Source organism: Salminus brasiliensis, chromosome 7 (genome assembly GCF_030463535.1).
Source record: "Salminus brasiliensis chromosome 7, fSalBra1.hap2, whole genome shotgun sequence".
Lineage (NCBI taxonomy): Eukaryota > Metazoa > Chordata > Actinopteri > Characiformes > Bryconidae > Salminus > Salminus brasiliensis.
Genome location: NC_132884.1, coordinates 1235804 through 1257999, shown reverse-complemented (window position 1 = coordinate 1257999; position 22196 = coordinate 1235804). Strand labels below are relative to the sequence as shown.

The following is a 22196-nucleotide window of genomic DNA, read 5'->3' as shown; positions in this document are numbered from 1 at the left end:
TAAGAGTGTATTTAGAACCCTTGCCCTTACTTAGGAACCTTTGAAGAACCCTTTTGAAGAGGGTAAACAGAACCACTGCCTTTCCCAAAGAATCTTTGGAGAACATTTTTTTGAAAGTGTATATAGAACCTTTGTCTTTACTAAAGAACCCTTAAAGAACAATTAAAGAGTGTGAATAGAACCATTGCCTTTACCAAAGAACCTTTGGAAAACATCTTTTAAAAAATGTACATTTTTTGCTTCAGGGGTGTATCTAGAACCCTTGTCTTTACTTTGACTTTACCTTGACTTCACTTTGAAGAACCCTTTTGAAGCATTTAAACAGAATCATATCCTTTCCCAAAGAACCTTTGAAGAACAATTCAAAAGAGTGTCTATTGAACCATTGCTTTCACAAAAGAACCCTTTACAAACACTCTGTTTTAGGAGTGTATTTAGAACCCTTGCCTTCACTAAAGAACCACTGAAGAACATTTTTTTTTTAATGTATATAGATCCCTTGTCTTTAGTAAAGAACCCTTAAAGAACCCTTGGGGCACTGTGAGGTGATCTCTGGTGCAGATGTTCACAGGGAGGTGGATGTAACAGGGGTCCTGACATCTCTTTTCTTTCTGAGGGGATTTCTATGGAGACGTTTTACCTCATAATCCATCACGCCATGAACATTAGCCTGATGTTCCACAGAACAGTTTGGTTCAGGGCCTTTTTCTGGGGAACAGTGACGTGTCAGGCAGCTTATCAGCATTCCTGCATGTCTCTGTAAACAGATGACCTGCTGATGATCCGTAAGCAGCCTTCACACGGAGCTCACTCTGCCTGTAAGTGTAAAGGGTTCTCTATACGGTATTCTTTAATTAGTAGTTCTTTGATTTATTATTCTGAACAATAGTGGAACTGTTTTTGGTGATACCTAGAACAGGTTGGTGTTGTCTAGTGGGTGACAGCACCGCCTTCCCTGTGGCAGACTGGAATTCAGCTCCCTGGTTATGCAAGCAGACCATCCTTCACCAATTAGAGTTCTCCCCATGCTGTGTTCTCTTATATGTGTGACGTGAGAGCATCGGCCAAATGCTGCAAATGTACCACAAGGGTTCTTTAGTCAAAGCAAAGGGTTCTTCAGATTTTCATCCTTTTATAAATGGTTCTACATCCAGTGAAGTCAAGGAACCCTTTTCAGTACTACATTTACATTTATAGCATTTAGCATGGAGACCATAGTGCTCTACACTACGCCCAAGTCCTCTCAGAAGAGGAGGGTCTTCAGTCTGGGTTTGAGGACAGTGAGTGTTGGACTGGGCTGTTCGGACACTCAGGGGAAGTTCAGTCCACCACTTCGGTGCAGGACAGTAAAAAGTCTGGACGCTCGTCTTCCGTGGATCTTAAAGGATGGCGGGTCGAGCCGAGCCGTACTTCAAGCTGGAAGGGCTCTTGGTGCAGATCGGCTTTTGACCATCGCCATCAAGTACGGAGGGGCTGGCTGGTCCAGTCTTGGCTTTGTAGACCAGAGTCAGGGGTCTGAATCTGATGACCTGGGCAGCAGCTACAGGAAGCCAGTGAAGAGAGAACGCAGCAGAACATGTCTGTTTAGAACCCTTTTGCTTGGACTGATTGTGAAAGTGTCCTGCGGTAACTTCAGACGTTAGCAGCAGATCCTCGAAGTCCTGTAGGTTGTGAGGCAGGACCTCCCTGAGCATCAGTGAGCCTTGGGCGCCCATGAACTTCACTGGTTGTCCTTCCTTGGCGCACTTTTGCTAGGTACTGACCACTGCATACCGGGAACACCCCGCAAGACCTGCCGGATGTTTTGGAGATGTTCTAGACTGACCCAGTCATCTAGAACATCACAGTTTGCTTCTTGTCCAAGTGTCTCAGATTCTTACGCTTGGTTTTTAATGCATGATTTAGTTTACTGCTGCTCGGGTTCGAGTGCCACACGAGTTCTATGCAGTTCTACGAGTTCTCTATTAGTGATGGTCAGACAGGCATGATCATTCTTCTAGTGTATTTCCTAACTTCCTAATGATGACCCGTTCCTGGAGTTTCCACTGAAGAGGGAAATGCAGTCCGGGCTTATTCCCTTTCTGATAAAGCAAAGTGTAAAGCTGTGTTTACAGCGTTCATATAATCACTGAATCAGCTTTATTGGTTTTACTCTGGCAATAAACACCTGAGCGGGAGGTAGAACCACTCGCTGTGCTGAGAAAAAAACAGGTGTAGCCATGGCAGAGGTCTTAAACAGCTGTGGTTCTGGAAGTTTACAAAAGTTCACAGATGCAGAGTGCTGAGGTCAGTGCTGAGGTCAGTGCTGAGGTCAGTGCTGAAGTCAGGGCTGAGGTCAGGGCTGAGGTCAGGGCTGAGGTCAGTGCTGAGGTCAGTGTCTCTAAATAACATTTTTAAAATAATTTAAATCATTAAAAAATGACACAAACTTTTGGGTTTGAGTTCAGACTGATTTGGTTCAGATGGGTTTGAGTTCAGATGGATTTGGTTCAGATGGGTTTGAGTTCAGATGGGTTTGAGTTCAGACTGATTCGGTTCAGATGGGTTTGAGTTCAGATGGGTTTGAGTTCAGACTGATTCGGTTCAGATGGGTTTGAGTTCAGATGGGTTTGAGTTCAGACTGATTCGGTTCAGATGGGTTTGAGTTCAGACTGATTTGGTTCAGATGGGTTTGAGTTCAGACTGATTCGGTTCAGATGGGTTTGAGTTCAGACTGATTTGGTTCAGACGGGTTTGAGTTCAGACGGATTTGAGTTCAGACTGGTTTGAGTTCAGACTAATTGGGTTCAGATGGGTTTGAGTTCAGACTGATTTGGTTCAGACTGGTTTGAGTTCAGACTGATTTGGTTCAGACTGGTTTGAGTTCAGACTGATTTGGTTCAGATGGGTTTGAGTTCAGACTGATTTGGTTCAGACTGGTTTGAGTACATTCTGATTTGGTTCAGATGGGTTTGAGTTCAGATGCGTTTGAGTTCAGACGGGTTTGAGTTCAGACTGATTCGGTTCAGATGAGTTTGAGTTCAGATGGGTTTGAGTTCAGACTGATTTGGTTCAGATGGGTTTGAGTTCAGACTGATTTGGTTCAGACAGGTTTGAGTTCAGACGGATTTGAGTTCAGACTGATTTGGTTCAGATGGGTTTGGGTTCAGACTGATTTGGTTCAGATGGGTTTGAGTTCTAATGATTGATTGGTTTTATGGTTCTCCTTCAGCATTCGTTTCCCATAGTGAGATCCTTCACTCCTGCTTCAGATAAACACAAATAACCGCTTCTTTTGAGGCTCAGATGGATGCAAATTCAGATCCCTAAGGTTTAAACGGATTTGGGTGTAGATGAGTTTGGGATGAGGTGGATATGATACAGATATAAATGTGTTTGATTTCAGGCAGTTTGGATGGATGTGGCTTCAGAAGGCTGTCTGAGGCTGTGCATTAATACTGGCCATTAATCCAGGAGAATCTGGACTGGCTTTAGTTTCAGTTCAGATAGTTTCACTTCAGCGCGCGCATTTTGTTACTGCGTGGGTTTAGAGCCTTATATGGAAAGGCAGTCGCGTGCCCGTCTGTCATAGGCTGAGCAGAGGCGCCAGATTTAACCCTTACGGTGCTGAATTTTTTTAGTTGCTTGCCATGTATTTCACTCGTAGTGGGGACTTAGTGGTTTGTATCGTTCGCAGAAAATGATTACTATTACAGATCTGCAGCTTCTTAAACCTTTTTAATGTTATAGTGCAGCACAGTGCAGTGTGTGTGTGTGTGTGTGTGTGTGTGTGTGTGTGTGTGTGTGTGTGCCAGAAGGCTAACACACAACTCTGTGTTTCCCACGTCGTTGTCATTTAATCCCAATTTCAGAAGCAGCTGCTGCCCGTCAGAGTCCAGCTGTGCAGCCTCGAGCTCATCACTCACTCTGATCACTGACGATTCGATGCCATGCGCAAGTGGGTCGATGCCCGGGGTGAGGGGGTGGGTGTGTTTTGGTACCAGAACGTTTATGAGCCCCTTGCTTCCATCAGTGACCAATGCATGAGTCAGTGCAATAGCATATGTAGACATATATGGACAAAAGTATTGGGACACTTGCATTGTGCGTTCCGAAATCAAGCTTCAGTGAGGTCAGGATGTTGGATGATGGTGATCACCACCCCACCTCATCATCCCTAACTCATCCCAAAAGTATTAGATGGAGCTCCACCATCATCATTTCAGAGAATCACAGTTCCTCCACTGCTCCTCAGCTCCTCAATGCTGGGGGGCTTTATACCCCTCCTCTAGCCCACGCCTGGCATTAGGCAGCATGGTGCTGATCTGCTGCAGAGGGTCCTATTCTATTGGCAGTACTTCTTCTCTGCAGGGACTAGACAAGCTGTGTGTGCATTTGCACATCTGTGTCAGCAATGGGTGCTACCTGTTAGAAGAGGTGTGCACAGACATTGTGTAGACGGACAGAACGTTTAGGATCGGGGTCAATGAGGAAGAACATTCTAGAAAAATAACAGCACGAGCCAAGGAGAACCTTCAAGCACCGCGCGTGTTGGTTTATTAATCATTACTTTATGCAGATATTAATGCATTTTCTTCAGCAGCTGATTATAAGCAGGTCTCAGCAGCTCGCGGGCACCTTCGCGTCACGAGACCAGGATCAGGCGCTTTGACCGAGAGCTCGCGCACACAGCTCTTGTGACGTTGTGAGTCATCCAGAACAGGCAGCTCGCGCCAACACCTGCACGCGTGGTGTCCAGTACCTGCTCGGTCCTGCCCCTTCATACAGTTCTGCAACGGTCTTTATCCGTGGTGTTCTAGAATGTTCTCCCCAACACATGCGGTTCTATGCTGTTCTATAAAGTAGAATGGTGGAACGCTTTCCCTCATTCAGACCCTTCTACAAGGTTCTCCACAGTGCACACTTTACAGTTCTAGAATGTTCCCTAATGATGTTTCTCATTTACACGTTTCTGAGATGTTCCCTCCTGTTCCCTGTTCTTCCTTACCCACTAGAATGTTCCTCTCATTTCATGTTCTAGAATGTTCCTCTCATTTCATGTTCTAGAACGTTCCTCTCATTTCATGTTCTAGAATTTTCCCTCTCATTTCATGTTCTAGAACGTTCCCTCTCATTCCATGTTCTAGAATGTTCCCTCTCATTCCATGTTCTAGAACGTTCCCTCTCATTTCATGTTCTAGATTGTTTCCTCTCATTTTATGTTCTAGAATGTTCCTCTCATTTCATGTTCTAGAATGTTCCTCTCATTTCATGTTCTAGAATGTTCCTCTCATTTCATGTTCTAGAATTTTCCCTCTCATTCCATGTTCTAGAATGTTCCTCTCATTCCATGTTCTAGATTGTTCCCCAGTGATCTTCCTTGCCCACACTGTTCTAGAATGTTCCTCTCATTTTATGTTCTAGAATGTTCCTCTCATTTCATGTTCTAGAATGTTCCTCTCATTTCATGTTCTAGAATTTTCCCTCTCATTCCATGTTCTAGAATGTTCCTCTCATTCCATGTTCTAGATTGTTCCCCAGTGATCTTCCTTACCCACACTGTTCTAGAATGTTCCTCTTATTCCATGTACTTATTCCCCTCCTATTCGATGTTCTAGATTATTCCCTCTTATTTCATGTTCTAGAATGTTCCCTCTCATTTGATGTTCTAGATTGTTCCCTCTCATTCACACTAGTTTTCTCTGGTTCTTTTTCGATCTTATTCTGAGTAAAAAAACTGCTGTTGTTTGTTGGAGAACCCTGGTTTACACCAGAGCTTAGAACGTTGTAGAACTCTTATTCGCGAGCAGGTCGCTGTAGCTCGCGCGTGGAATTCTGTCAGGGCTCCACGACCCCGTGGCTGCAGCATCACCAACCTCTGCTCGAGGGCGCCGTGGATTGTGGGCGTGACCGGGCACAGATCACACCGCCTCCTCGTTCGTGACGTCACGCCGAGCTATTTTGCATGAGAGCTTCTTGTGCGGGGCTGCGCTGGCAGAGTTCACGTTTACGCACACGCGCACACACACACACACACACGCGCGCGCGCACAGATACACACGCAGACACTCAGCAGCGCGAGGCTCCAGCGACCGAGCAGCGGGGAAATGGAGCTGCCCGCCGCGGGAGAGCACGTCTTCGCCGTGGAGAGCATCGAGAAGAAGCGCGTCCGGAAGGTGAGAGCCCTGGGTTCTAGCTTTTATCTCTCTGCAGCGGTGTGAAGTGTGTGTGTGTGTGTGTGTTGACGAAGGATTAATCTCGTGCTTGTGAAAAGTTCCTCGCGCTAACGCAGGGTCGTGTGTTTCTCCGCAGGGGCGGTTTGAGTACCTGGTGAAGTGGAGAGGCTGGTCACCCAAGTGAGTGTGTGCACTTAACCTGCCTGAGTGTGTGCGCGCGCGCGCGCGCGTGTGTGTGTGAGCAGGGGGGAGGAAAAGATGAAGTCGAACTTCATCTCGCGCGCTTCAACCCGAGCTTCTCCTGCTGATGCACGAGCTCGTTGCATCAGTAAACAGCAGCGCATATTAAAGCATGCACGCTTTTCTGGAGTTGTTTTGTGTGTGCATGCGCGCGACGTTGCTTTTGCACACGTTACTGTGTTTGTCTTCTTCTTAATATTACTATTATTATTATTATTATTATATGCACGCGTAACATCAGAGGTGTGCTCGCGCGTGATGGTGGTGCATTTACGGGTTTTACCCTCTCACTGCTGCTGCTCTGCTCTCTCTCTCTCCGCGCGAGCTGCTGTGAAGATGACAGCCACATTTAACGGGGTTTGGTTGAGAGAGCTGGTCATGTTCACGCGCCATCCCCTCCCCCTCATATCTCTCTCTCTCTCTCTCTCTCTCTCTCTCTCTCTCTATAGGTATAACACGTGGGAGCCAGAGGAAAACATCTTGGACCCGCGCCTGTTGGTCGCCTTCCAAAACAGGTGAGGCTTTCACAACTGGTACAGTATCTCTCTCTCTCTCTCTCTCTCTCTCTCTCTCTCTCTCTCGCTCGCTGTCAAAGGGAGGGTGCACGAGCAAACAAGAGCGGGAGAGAAATGCGCGCGTGCGCAGAACACTCGCAATGGTGGCAAAATTCAAGACTGCGTCGCATGCTGTATACACACACACACCTACATACATAGTGCACGTGCACGTGTACGTGCACACACACGCATATGTATATACACACACACACACACACCTCCATGCATACACCTACGGTACATATATACATTCAGACACATACATTTTTGCATATGTGCACATGGGAATAAATGCATATGCACGATAGCTTTACTACAGCTGACAATTTAATGAGTTAATCAATTGTCTTATTAAGTATTAAGGAAATGTAGTGTCCATGTATAAGCATGGATGTAATGTAATTATTATTACCATGTTATTAACATGTTGACTTTGTCAGACTTAGTATTTGTGCATGTGAACACACACGTCTGAAAGTACATACACACATATCTGTATATACTGTATAAACTCATATACACATATGAACCCATATACATCTGTAGTATATACACATATATCTATATACATAGTCAGAACGGGGCTGTTGACATGTGCACCTTATATTGTTGCGCCTTATATAACGACATACAGCTGATCTACCAATAGACTGCTTATCTGGTATATCTGTAAAAGCCTCTTCTTTTATTGGCTGCTCCTGACCCTTCCATAATGGAGCATTAAAACCTGACTTCCTGCTCGTTCTTCCATAATGATGCTTTAATATATGAAGGCAGCATGAGTGTTTTAAATGCTATATTAAATGTAGGGGCAGGCATGAGCCAAAACACACCCCAACCCTTCAGCACAGTTTCTAGACTTGGTGTATTTTCACCCACACTGTGCATTAGTGCCCCCCCCCCCCCCCCCCAACCCCACCCCAAATTCCACACATTTGCCTCTAACTGGCATCTGCTTGGGCCATTAGTGCTCTCCCTCTGGGACAGGCTATACCGGGGTGAGTAATTGCAGGTCTCTCCGGAGAGCGTGTGTGTGGTTTAATTAGGTGAGGGGGGTGTGTGGATAGAAAGGGAGTGTGATGGGAGAGGTGATGACAAATGTTTCAACAAAATGCACAGTTTCCATTCCCCTGTAAGAGTGTGCTGTTCTGGGACTGCCTCCCATTGCAGTGGATGACTCACGACAGACTGATTCATCAGGCAGATTTAAAACAAATAAATTTAGGCTGAGATTTATTTTGGTGAAAGTAGTTGATGAAAAGCAAAAGGTGATGAAATATCAAGGACTTTTATATTGAAAATAAATGTTTGCCTCATGCTGGGTCGTACGGTGGGATTTTCCCACAGTTTAGTAACTGTGGGTCAAAGACATCATTATGAGAACCAGCACTGCATTCATTATCTGCATTTGCGGGGGTGTAGGGCTGGCCCCGTCTCCACCACTGATCTATACAAAGCTAAATTGTACTATTGGGACACGACATTGCTGTTACTGTCTTATTGTTTTGCAGTTGAACCCAAACTGCCTAACAAGGTTCTAGGTTCTCAAGCCAGATCCATGCTTTGATTCATGTGTACAAAATAATCATGAACCTATTGGCTCCATGCTGCCTAATAATGCCAGGCGTGGGCTAGAGGGGTATAAAGCCCCCCAGCATTGAGGAGCTGTGGAGCAGTGGAGGAGCTGTGTTCTCTGGAATGATGGTGGAGGAGCTCCATCCAGTACTGTTGGGATGAGCTGGGGATGAGGTGGGATGGTGACCTTACTGACAGCATTCTTGTGGCTGAATGCAATTAAATCCTCACAGCAATGCTCTCCCAAAATCTAGTAGAAAGCCTCCTTCCATGTATAGTCGAGACTCCAACAAAAGCTGGGGAAACGTAATTAATGAATGAGCAGATGTCCCAATACTTTTGTCCATTAAGTGTATAGTAGGAACAGGTGTTTAGCCAATCGAATTCACCTTCATTAAGTTACAAGAATTTACATTTGTATTTAATCCAGGACAATTATACAGTAGTTAAGCTTGACTGCAGCCCTTAACGCATCTAAAAGCACACTGTTCTTCTTCTGCAGGGAGCAGCAGGAGCAGATGATGGGATACCGCAAAAGAGGCCCAAAACCAAAGCATCTTCTCACGCAGGTGAGGAACAGTACCTTTTACAGTGTGTTTCCCTATTAACTTGTTTACTTCTGTTTTGTGGGCATCTCTGCAGTGCGAGCAGATAGATGGGGAAATTGGTTTATCAAGGGGAATTTGTGCAGAATAGCTGACTCTCTGACTTCTCTACACAATACTGCACCCTGTTCAAATGTGTGACTCAGAGGGGTGTGCTTTACATGTGGAAAATAAATGTGCTCACTGGTGCTGTGCACAGGAATAGCCCAAATGTTCTAATGAATGCATTCAGCTACTTTAAGTTTCACCCATTGCTGACACAGATGTGCAAATGCACACACAGCTTGTTTAGTCCCTGTAGAGAAGAAGTACTGCCAATAGAATAGGACTCTCTGGAACAGATCAACATCATGAACCTATTGGCTCCGTGCTGCCTAATGCCAGGCGTGGGCTAGTAGAGGGGTATAAAGCCCCCCAGCATTGAGCTGTGGAGCAGTGGAAGAGCTGTGTTCTCTGGAATGATGGAAGGTGGAGCTTCATCCAGTACTTTTGGGATGATGCAATGCTCCTTCTCTTCTGGACAGTAGAGACAGTTACTCCAACAACAAAAGCAAGATCAGCTCTTTTTAATACCATTGGTTTCAGAAGAAACAGTGAATGAGCAGGTGTCCCAATACTTTTGTCCTATTGAGTGTCATTCACAAATATTTGCATGTTAAAGGGAAGCGTGTTTAGGTGAGTCTATCAGAACTGCGGTTTACAGATCATCTGTATGCTTCCGTTTCAGGTCCCATCGTTTGCCCGGAGATCCAGCGTCCTCTCCGGCCTGCAGGAAGTGTTGCAGGACAACAGCGGCTGTCTCAAAGCATCTGAGGACCCAGTGCAGACACAGCAGTACCAGCTGAACAGCAAAAAGCACCACCCGTACCAACCCATCTGCAAGGAGAGCTCAGGGGACTCTCTGATCAATGGCAAAAAGAAGCACTACTACCAGCTGAACAGCAAGAAACACCACCACTACCAGCCCAGCACCAAAATGTACCAGAAGGTGAAGGAGACCGAGGCGTCTCAGGCCCTGCAGCAGAAATGGGTTCGAGAGAAGGACTCAGGATGCCTCGGCAAAGTGAGGGACATCACTATGGAGCTCGAGAAGCTTCCAGCCAACCTCAACGGTGGTGGGAAGCCGAAACTTGCTATAGAGGACGTGGCCCAGGTCAATGGAATAAGCAGCAAGCTAAAGATTGTGAAGAACAAGAATAAAAACGGGCGCATCGTCATCGTCATGAGCAAGTACATGGAAAACGGCACCCAGGCCGCTAAGATTAAAAATGGGGAAGTGGACGTGGGGGTGAAGCAGCACCAGCAGAAGCTGCTGGAGAACCGGCATGGCGTGACAGACAGTATCGTGGATAAGAACAGAGCCTCAAAGAAGCACATCGTTGAGAACGGTTGTAAAAGGGACAGCAAAGATGAGACGAGGCCTCTGCCATTAAGACTAACTAATGGAACACTCTACCCTGCTGTGGACGGTTCAGTAACGCAGAGGCCTTCATCAGAACAGAAGGAGTTACGCAGCCCAGCGCCTGATGATCAGCCACTGCAGCTGACATCTAAGTCCAGCCTGAATCCAAAGCCTTTGGATAAGGGTGTCCTTCATCATGTAGATCAGGGGAATAGCCAGGGAGCCCACAAGCGCCGTCATTCAGAACCGGACAGGGAGCGGGACAGCGAGGCCAAGCGGTTCTCAAGCTTCCGCAGTATAAGCGCACCAGGGACAAGTCACTGTGAAAGCAACGGCACACACCTTAATGGTCATCTGCACTTAAATGGACACAGGTTGGAATTCTTGGACTGTCAGGACGAGCCCATGGACCTGAGCTGTTCACGGCCGAGGAAGGAAAGCAACTCAGTCGCAGACTCTCGAATAAATTCAAGCTCTGCAAGAGCTGAGAATGAGGCAGGGCCTCAGCCAGAACGGACAGGGAAAGAACCGGGATCGGAACCCGTTTCAAGCTTCGCACCTTTTCTCGGGAATATAATAATCACGGACGTAACGGCAAACTGCCTCACGGTGACGTTTAAGGAATACGTCACCGTCTAAAAAAAAATGACCGCTTTGAACTACTGACTTACTAACTGCTAACGTGTACAAGTGTAAAGTCGTCTTGGCCTTCACTCCTGAAGATCACTTTAATTGTTTTCTGATTTAACCTGTATAAAATTGAAGCTTTGATATTTTTCAGTCTGCTTGTAATTCCAATTCATTATGCTAGCTATATTATATTTCATATTTCATATTAGTGATTATGAATCAACAAAGGTTGGTTTCTGTCAGTGGCTCGTTTCCGTTGGCAGTGCTTTATATCAGAAAGCTAATATGTTTAAGAAGCACTTATGTATGTATGTATGTACTGTAATGTTCTGTAATGCTGAATGTTTTATTGTCGTGTCATTTGACATCTTAAAGGTTTTGTAAAAACGCTTTTACACACAAAGTGTGTCCCTCTATGTACGTTCATCTGAGCACATTAAAAGCTTATTTTTGTGTGTCAGTTGATTCTCAGTGAATGTGTTTTGTGCATATCAGGGCCTGTGCATGGGTGTAAGTGTGTGTGTGTGTGGGGGTTCTCATGACTAGGTCTATGCATACCGTACAGCCTGTGGTACAAAAGATCAGGCCGTGTAAACACAAAGACAACCTTTTGTCCTTGTCTAAAGCAGAAGTAATTATGCAGGGCCTTGGTATCAGTGCACTGTGCCCTGTCCTCTACAAAATGTGAAGTGTTGGAGGGTGTTATCACACAGTGGTGGTTTTAATCTCCGCTAAACACACTCGCCGCATATCCTCCAGCTGAATGGCTGTACATTGCATGTGTGCAGCATCATGCTTTGTCATCAACACCTCTTACTATAGCCTATACTGCAAGGGAATGGCTCCTGCTGACTGTAATGGGACAAAATATTTACTTTATGGTTTATTTTTACGTCATTGCTCAACTTGAAGAGTCAGGCGTAGGACTGTGTGTATCATGCATCTAAAAAACAGTGTGTTGTAGGCCCCAATTTTTAAAATAAATATTATTTGGCTCAGGAAACTCAACAGGAAAGTTTCCTAATATGATGTAAAAATATGTCAATTAACCATCACTAGGCTTCTGTTTAATGTAGTAGTGGATTCAGTTCTGAGCAGGGTTCATCAGCGGTCAGAAGAAGTCATGGTGCTATTCTGAGGTGCAAAGCCACATTAATTTGCCTGCCATTAATTTAGAAACAGAAGTAAACCAAACCTCTTTCCTGTTTTACAACCAGTTACCAAAAAAAGCATTAAGGTACATCGAAACTGCTGAACTGCTGGTTTCCATGGGCCTTAATAGACTGGGCTACATTTCTGCTGGGAGACACGCTGACCTCTCTGTACTGGCTTATCAGAGAGGCTTGCTATATTAAGCACCTGGTCATTTACATCTACTATTAGTAATTAATCGGTTAAAGCTTGTATTGTTTGCCTAAACCCTTATTTTTCCTGTTATTATTATTTTTTTTAGAGGACTTTAATTTTAGAAAATGTTTAAGTGATAAATACTGTATATTTAAATTGATAATAAATAATTTGAATACATGTATAGTCGAATGTATATGTGTTTTACATTATTTATTTACATTAAGCCACTCTGATATTTATTTTCTTATATATATATATATTCAAGCTAAATTAATGGAGGAGATTAAGCTGTTTCTATACTGAATCTAGAGTCTTTAGCAGAGCTTCTTTATCAATTTGTTAGTTATATTTTTAGTTAATAATATTAATATTAATAGTTTTGTACATTTATAGACACATTTTACAACGAAGAAAAACCTATTTGATCAGTTTTGTTGATAAGCTTTAGCTGACTGTATTTTTCTATCCTTTAGGTGAACGAGCAAACCTTCACCATTTACCACTTCGTTTATCGATCTGGGCTGATAATCGATTTCCCAAACTGGACCTTTTTAAGGGAGATAATCCAGCGTATCTAAATACAATATTTAAGGGAGGCTTTCAGTGAGTCTATTGACCCCAGGCTGCTGCCCTGCTGACCAGAACTAAAGTGCATTAAATGTAATCACACTTCCCACAGAGTTCAACTATTACACACGTTTATGCGATGTTTAAGTTCCCCACGATGTTTAAAATGACCCCAAAAATACAGAATATAGATAATATCGTTTGTTTGGGTGTTTTTGGGGTTTTATGAAGGTCCTGTCAGGCAGACAGGCTGAGCAGCTGGCTCAGGGGTGGCAGGGAAGCCCGGGTAAATAACGCCGTTCTTGGTGGCTATGAGAGTGAATAAACTGTTCCCAGCTCCGGGTGAGAGTGTGTGGGATGGAGTGAGCGACAGAAAGGTGTGTTTTGAGTGAAGGGAGGTGTGAGAGGAGCGATGTGTTTCACCCTCCGCACAACCGCACGCCGATATTTCAGCAGCCAACATGGCGGCCAACGGCTCTCCGTCAGGGGCGCGTTAGCAACATTAGCACGGCGCTAGCCGAAAGCAGAAGCCGCGCCGGGAGAGCCGCAAGAGGACGATCTCTCATTTTGACGAAGCTCTGAAAAAAAAGGGGTGGCTTTTACTCATCAACCATTTCCTCTCAAGCTGCGGTTTTCACCTCGACTCTCTGCCTCAGACAGAAAATGGCTTCCTCCCCGTCCACCTCCTCACACGGCTGCCTTTAGGAGAGGCAGACCCGCTGCCATGCTCTCCTCAGCCCGACTCCGAAACCCGGGCTCTGTCGGTTAAACTACACCGCTGAGGCCGCCTAATTTAGCCTGTGGTTTTATACTTAGCCTACATTACATCATATTCATAAGCAGACCGTGTTTACAGTTCGTTGCTGAACGTATTTTAGCCCGAATGCAGGCGGGCAGGTCTCAGCGCTGTGTTTTTGGGTTCATTCCTTTTTATGAGATTTTAAATAAAACAGAAAATCCACAGTATTTAGTATGTAATATATTTTAGGAGTTAGCTTTCCGAGTTTTCCGAGCTGCCCTGAATAAAGCTCATGTAAACCTCATTGAATATCTGTAGTCTTTTATTTACACAGATTTTTTTGGATACAGTGAAAATACTTTTATAATGAAATAAAATAAAAATTAAATGTACCTTAATACATGTCGTATAGCTAAGCCTGGATCGTTTAGGAAACTGTTTTTAATTATTTTCGGGCTGTTTTAGACTGTTTAGTTCAGTAATGCGCATTGATCTTTAATCCGGTTTATTTTCGTGTCTTTCGCGAATTAGAAAAATAATAACACACATTAGCCGACCTTAATTATTACATTTAAGCGATTATTTTTATTAAAATGTTTTATTAGAAATATAGTTAAATTATATAATTGTATTTTGTTTTACAGGTGGTGACTTTTAAAGCATTTGATCGTTTAAAAACAATGAATTAAAGAATGAATGAGCTCGTCCCAGCCGAAGCGCGCTCCCGTGAGCCGCGGTCCAAGGCGCGGGCTCGTGTTCTGTGACGCTGGGCTGGCTGGGCTCGCGCTCGGGATTCTGCTGCGTTCTAATTTAGACAGCTGAAGCTCGCGCGTGGATTACAGCTCTCTTAGGGCGGGAAGGGGGCGTGGGAGTGTGGCCAGTTCTCCCCGCGAGCTCAGGGCTCTAACTTTACACGTTCCTTCCAGAACCCCCCCGGCGCGTGCATGGGAACCGACCAAATCTCTCTCGAGCCGAACAGCGCGCGCTTTTCCTCCAACATCAAACTCCACCTGTTTATTAACCACGTTAGGTTCTAATTGCACGTGCTGTAGTTTGTGAATAATTCTGTTATATTAGAATGATTGAATATGAGCTATAAGATCACGTGCACATGTATACATATATGCATAACAACTGTAATGTAATTAATGTGTAATGTAATTCAGTATAATGTAATTATATAGTTAAATAAAGTTTGGGTCAAACTAATGAAATTTAGAAAATCAGAGAGGTCAGACAGTGATTTCCACACCGGGCACTGTCTGATGTCACAGGTTAATAACCGTTAATAACCGTTAATAACCGTCCATAATTACAGAATCCCCCCAAACCCACATATTGAAATACATCTCATTTCATATCAGTTCAGATCTGTTACTGTAATCGATTTGAACTGTAACTTATTTTTTAATATGCAATATTGTTTAAATAGTTTCAATATTTTTCTCAGTTTATATATTTTAATGCAAATATATTAAAATATTTTATTAAACATATTAAAAAAATAATTTACTAATTTTTATATATTATAAAATATTATATATATATTAATTTTAACGCAATATATATTAAAACAGAATTTTAATATGACCATCAGATTTTAGTAAGTCGTCTCGAGATAATAAATATCAGAATATATTTATACAAGATCAAGATCCCTCGTTACAGTCTCGCTGCTATTCAATATAATATAATATATTAAAAAAGTAAATAATACACACATTTTATTATTATTATTATTATTATTATTATTATTACAGAAAGTATCAAATAGTTCTGCTAATTACCTTACATTTTACTATTAATTTTAGTAGTAATGTAGTAAAAATAACCACTGAATAATAACAATAATAATAATAATAATAATAATAATAATAATAATAATAATAATAATGCTATTACGTACTGTTTTTGCTATATTGCCTAGCGTCAGGAATATCAATAATATTGTCAATACTATTTTTTTTACTTATTACAAATATATTAGATTTTAACCCCGTTCGATCATTAGTTCACTCTATATTTAATAGTTGATAACTTATCGATAGTTTAATATTGGAGTTAAATTCTTTGCGTGTCCGCCGTCTCTCAGTGCCGCAGGGCTCTGCGGGACAGCCCGCTGTCTGCTGTGGGGGTGAGGAGGTGACCTGAGGCTCGACCGGCTCATCCACACAGTCCGCTGCCGGCCGCTGCCTCGCTTCCCTAAATTAGCCCAGCGCGGGACGTTAGCGCGCGGCGGTGCTTCCTGTTTGGAGATGGCTAAGATTGGACGTGTGATTCTGGTCATGTGATTCTGGTCACATGTCATAAACCCCCAGGGGCTTACTGGAGGAAGACCCTCAGCTCGTCCTCTGGAATGATGGTGGAGCTCCATCCAGTAACTTTGGGGATGAGTTGGGGGGTTGAGCTGACCTCACTCTCTACGCTCTTGTCGCTGAATGCAATCAAATCCTCACCGCAATGCTCCATCCTCCGAAATGTAGTAGTAAGTCCTCTTCTCTGGACGGTAGAGACAGTCACTCCAGCTGAAGCAGATCAGCTCTTTTATATGCTTTTGATTTCGGAAGAAGCAATGAATGACCAGGTGTCCCAATACTTTTGTCCATAAAGTGAGCAGCGCTGCGTCACTGTCACGCAAAAACCGCAAATATCCAAAATGTAAGAACCCCTCCTAACTTCGTCAATGTAAAATAATAACTTCGGAATATTTTTATTGGTCCAGTCTCTCTGAAATTTAGCCAGAGCCTCTTTATTTAGGGGACTTTAATTATGAATTATGACCCCATATGTGTTACGATATAATTATGAATGAATATCCCCTGGTTAAAATTCATGTTAGAAAAAATAGGAATTTTAAAATAAATAAATTAGGTTTAAAATATATTTTTTTTGCACCAAAATAAATAAATAAATAAAAAGAAAATAAACCCAGACCTTAAATGGCTGCAAGACATCATTCGGGAGGCTCTAGCTCTACACACCAAACCGTAAAGTGTGAAAAAGTAAGTGAACCCCTTGGATTGATCTGGATTTCAGCACTATATAAATATTAAATATTTTAATTCAGTACAATTTTCACTGTAACAAATGTAAACATTGTCGTAAACATTTAATGCATCAAACTAAATTAGCGCTAAGAGAACATGCTAATCACCCTTAAATATGAAATATTTATATTAATATGATGTTATTATTGCGTTTTGAGAGCACTTATATTTTCCTAAGGTGTTAGTGGTGAACTGCGCTCGGGCTCCAGGTTTATGACCGATCCGGGTTGTTGTGGTAATCGAGCGGTTCGCCGGTTTTAGCTACACGCAGAAATTAGCATTTCTCCCCTGCGCTAAGCAACCAGAGGGCGCGTAGCAACAGCAGAACCAATAAGCGGCTCCGAAGCGGTTCCGCCGCCAGCGGTGCCACGGCAACGCGCGGGAGAACGCGGTGACGTCGGAGTGGCGCTCGCTCGCGCGCGGGAGTATTATGGGCTGCCTGGAATTCTGAAGCGAGCGAGCGAGCGCGAGAGAGGAGGAGGGAGGGGGGTGGAGAGAGAGAGAGAGAGAGACATGTAGGCGGACTCGACCAGCGAGAGAGCGACAGTGAGAGAGAGAGAGTGATAGAGAGAGGTAGAAAGGTAGGCGGACTCGACCAGCTCGCTGCGAGCTAACGGTCGGATAGATAGACGGAGAGCGAGAGAGGAGAGGCGAGGGAGGGAGAGAGAGAGACGGGAGGGCGGTGAACATGGAGCTGTCCGCCGTCGGCGAGCGGGTCTTCGCGGCCGAGTCGATCATCAAGCGCCGAATACGACGGGTACGTGTCAGCAAGCGCAACGTCAACACGCCCGTTCCTTCGGTTTTGACGTTTCTCTCGTTTGCCATAGCAACAGAAGCAGCTCGCGCTAACCCGAGCGTTCTGTGTGTGTGTGTGTGTGTGTGTGTGTGTGTGTGCGCAGGGTCGGATGGAGTATCTGGTGAAATGGAAGGGCTGGTCGCCCAAGTGAGTAGCTACAAATGGCAGACTAGTCGAGCCGTGCCGAGCCGAGCCGAGCCGAGCCGAGCCGAGCCGAAGCGGCTAGCCGCGTTAGCTCCACTTTAACAGCGCCAACAATGGCTGTCACACCAAACCCCTTCTCCCAGCCCTAGGTGCACGCGCTTGGGGGCCAAGGGGCGCTTATAATCACGCGCTTGGTGGCTGCAGAAGGCTGAGGCATCTGCAACGCTGTAGCTTGCCCATTGCTCTTTCTCCCCAAACCTCCCTCCATGCTAGCTGCCCCCCTGTGCCTTGATTTGCTCGACGTGAAATCGCACCGACTGCTGTCAGCTGGTTCTGCTCTGCTCTTCTCTTGTGCAGGTACAGCACATGGGAGCCCGAAGAGAACATCCTGGATTCCCGGCTCTTCGCAGCCTTCGAGGAGAGGTAGGGTAATGTGTGTGTGTGGTTGCATGCATGCATTGAAGCACAATTATTTGCCCTCCTTTACACCACCATACACTCCCCAAATCTCCCCTCCCCATTGGAGCCTTGTCTGTGCCCCACGTTGGAGCACAGTTCCAGGTCATGCCAGGAGGCTTTTGGTCGTTGCAGCTGTGAACAAGAGCACGGTTCCTGCAGGACCAGGCTGCAACAGACTACATGCAGCGCAGTGCAATGTGCAGACAGCTGTGCAGACATAAGCAGAGCAGTAACAGAAACGAGACAGGAAAGCCAGTGCAGGACAGTGCAGGACAGTGCACTGGTGATGTGTAGCATTTTGTGTCTTTTGGTCCTAAAAGAGGGCATCACTGTCTTTACAGGGAGCGTGAGAGGGAGCTGTTTGGACCCAAGAAGAGAGGACCCAAGCTCAAGACCTTTCTGCTAAAGGTTGGTAGACATAGTCCTGAAAGGAACTTGTGTTGTGTAGTCAGTCAAATAATAAAGAACGGTCAAATCAATATTATATATCTATATATTTATATATGTATAATTAATTCATATTCATGTGTCAATCATTAAAAAAGTTCCTAAATGTCTCCGTGTGCCCTTTTTCAGGCCCAGGCCAAAGCAAAAGCCCGGTCCTACGAGTTCCGAGGTGAATCTTCCCGGAGCATCCGTGTCACCTACCCCAACCCAGAGCCTCTGGCTACCCCGAGAGCCAGAGAGGGCCTACGGGCCGTTGTCCCGACTATCTTTCCTCCGAGCGCGGTCAACAGAGGCGAGAGTGTCATTCGGCTCCCACCTCCGGAACCACCCCGAGAACATCCCTTGCCAAGGGACGACTTCATCCCGACCCCCAAAAAGAGAGGCCGCAAGCCCAAGCTCCGCTTCAAAGACGGCTACCCGAGCGGCCTGCTGCACTCGGACCAGGCCAAGATGAGCGCAGAGGAGTCGATGTCCGGCATACCGTCCAAAATGGCACGGCTCGAGCTGGGGGAGGATGACGAGGACAGCGAGGACAGGTGTTCTGACTTGAGGGCCATAAAAATGCCTCACAGGAACCAGGCTCCTCCAGCGTACCCCCACAAACCACACAGGATGGTTCCGTCACTGGATTGGAGCCTTCACTCCAGCAGGATGGTCGCAGGCTTGCAGGACAGCAGGACTAGAGAGCATTTGAGCCACTCGAGCCATTTGCATCGCAAGCATCTAAAGCACCTTAAGCACCTTAAGCACCTCAGCCATCACCGAGCGTTTGAGGTCTTGGACCCTCCCAGGCTCCCGCAGCCCAAACCCTCTCTCGTTGCCAAAATCCCTGTGGCACGGATACTTGGGGAGCCAGAGGAGGAAGAGGAGGACGAGGACGAGGATGAGGACGAAGATGTGTGGAACCCCTGCTTTAGCGGGGTAGAGAAGGTCATTGTCACGGATGTAACAACAAACTTTTTGACAGTGACCATCAAAGAGAGCAGCACAGATGAAGGCTTCTTTAAAGACAAAAGATGACTCTATCAGTAACACACCTTTATTTATATATATATAATCAGTGTTGGACCAAAACCTTGTAATGCCATTTTTTCAGGGTTTGTTTTAAACACCAGCTGCGCTTTACACTTAACAACACCTTTTACTGCTATGTATTCTCCTGTCCGTTACCATACAAGGTTTTGTCCAGACAGTGACCCACATACCTATATATATATATATATATATATATATATATATATATATATATATATATACACAGCAATCAGCCATAACATTAGTATTAGGTAAATTGAGAAATGTTGACTGTCTTCATCTGTCCAGGGCTGGATCTACACATTAGGCAGTGAGTGAACGGTCAGTTCTTGAAGGTGCTGAAGGTGCGGAAGCAGGGAAAATGGACGAGTGTAAGAATCTGAGACACTTTCACAAGAACCAGACTGTGATGTTCTAGATAATGACTGGGTCAGAACATCTCCAGAACATCAGGCAGGTCCTGTGGGGTGTTCCTGGTATGCTGTGGTCAGTACCTACCAAAAGTGCTCCAAGGAAGGACAGAACCTGGAAGAACTGGCTCGAGACTCACTGATACTCATGGACCTCCCACCTCACCATTCACAGGACTTAAAGGACCTGCTGCTAACGTTAGTCTTGGTGTTCCAGACACCACAGGACAGCTTCCGAGGCCTTGAATGGACAGATCTGTTGTGGTGGTGGGGGGCTACTTAAAATATATTAGACAGGTGATGCTAATGTTATGGCTGACCAGTATGTATATATATATATATATATATATATATAGTGTGTGCGCTTGCTTTGCTATTCATAAATCATTTATTAACTAAATGTTGTGTAGATTGTATATAAAATGATGAAGATTTTATTCCACTCTCTGTGTTAGTCACTGAAACGTATTTAATTGTGATGGTAAAGCTGTGGATGAACTCGGCTGATGGACAGAGATTTGCATGCACTATAGAAATGATGAGCTGTAAGCTAACAGTCGTGTTCACATGTGGATGTTTGGCTCCTAGAGCTGCTTTGTGTAAAATAGCCTACATTTTTATCAGAATGGTATACTAAATATAAGCTAAGCTACTTCTGTGTTTCCATGTGTCTCCAATTATTACTACTCATTACTGCCTGCAGTTCTGAAAACGTGGACGCTGTACATGACAGTTATAGCAGACTAATAACACACACACACACACACACACACTTGTGATGATATTAAAAAAGGAAAAGATCACTTACCTGAGGTTGATTTACACAGAATTACAGCCGTCAGTATGTGGCTCGTAAGATTCTCTGTCCAGCTTAATGAGTCTCTAAATAATTATTAGAAGCTGAATTGTGTGCTGATCATCCTGACCGGTCACAGATTTAGATAATGTGCTGAGAATATGCCTCATTAACCCTGTTAGTATGACCATATATAAAATAATCTGTATTTTAATGTCTGTGAAGCGCAGAACACATTATTATAGAGTTTACAATAATGACTAAATAAATTATAATTTTTTATATAATCACTATATATTAGTACTGGACTTGGTATTTAATAATGCCTATAGATTATTGAACTGATGAAAATTTGTATATATATAATAATGTAATTAGACTATAATAATACACACAGATCACTGTGTTATTTACTAAAACGTATTGATAATTGGGTTATATAATAATGTCTAATGATTATTGGACTGTATAATAATGCATATAGATCCCAGTGTTATATAACAGTGCTTATAGATTACTGGTTTATTTAAAAGCTGAAGAATATTGGGCTGAATACATTATTAGGTTATATAATAATTCCTACAGATTATTTGGCTGAATACAAGGTAAAGGTAAAGTAAAGGTAAAGTAAATGCCTATAGATAGTTTTGCAGTAAGGGCAGTAGGTTATTTGACTGTATGATAATGCCTATAGATCACCGAGTTGTGCAATAATGCTAATTAATGAACAGTGGATTTTCGACTGTAAATTATTGGGTTTAATAAAACGATTATGTAGATATGTAAATTAATAAGCACTGTATTAATTTGATCTGGGTCAAATTAAGTGTAAATTAGCAGAGATTTGGATTTTTTATCCTAATTATTTAAAGTTGATCTGACCCCCCCCCCCCCCCACACACACACACTGTTATAATTATTTATATATATATAAGTTCAGACTTTACAGCACACACACTCATCAGCAGCAGCTCACACTTTTATTCTGTGTGTATGTTTGAGAAATTGACCTCATTAATGTTCGTCACGCGCAGTTTATATTAATTGATTTTCTCGCTGTAGATTAAAACGCAGGGCTGGGAAATAATATTTGATTTAAATGCTTTATAAAAGTCTATACTCTGAGTGTCTATCGCTTGAATATATAACGTAAGCAGCTGAAGTTTACTTTTATACAATGATGTTTTAGATAGTGTGATAAGTTGTAATTTTAGTTTTAATGGTTTTAGAGAGAGCAGAATT

At 43.9% G+C, this 22196-nt stretch overlaps 2 protein-coding genes across 2 annotated transcripts; both read left to right on the top strand.

Annotated features, from left to right (window-relative positions):
* Window positions 1-5984: 5984 nt before the first annotated feature.
* LOC140559301 (E3 SUMO-protein ligase CBX4-like) lies at window positions 5985-11624 on the top strand. Its single transcript, XM_072682777.1, has 5 exons — window positions 5985-6155; window positions 6292-6335; window positions 6845-6910; window positions 9030-9096; window positions 9860-11624. The coding sequence occupies exons 1-5, from the start codon at window positions 6087-6089 to the stop codon at window positions 11171-11173; spliced, it is 1560 nt and encodes a 519-aa protein (XP_072538878.1). The 5' UTR covers window positions 5985-6086; the 3' UTR covers window positions 11174-11624.
* Window positions 11625-17406: 5782 nt separating this feature from the next.
* Window positions 17407-20810, top strand: cbx8b (chromobox homolog 8b). Its single transcript, XM_072682776.1, has 5 exons — window positions 17407-17624; window positions 17767-17810; window positions 18165-18230; window positions 18608-18674; window positions 18843-20810. The coding sequence occupies exons 1-5, from the start codon at window positions 17556-17558 to the stop codon at window positions 19731-19733; spliced, it is 1137 nt and encodes a 378-aa protein (XP_072538877.1). The 5' UTR covers window positions 17407-17555; the 3' UTR covers window positions 19734-20810.
* Window positions 20811-22196: the final 1386 nt, after the last annotated feature.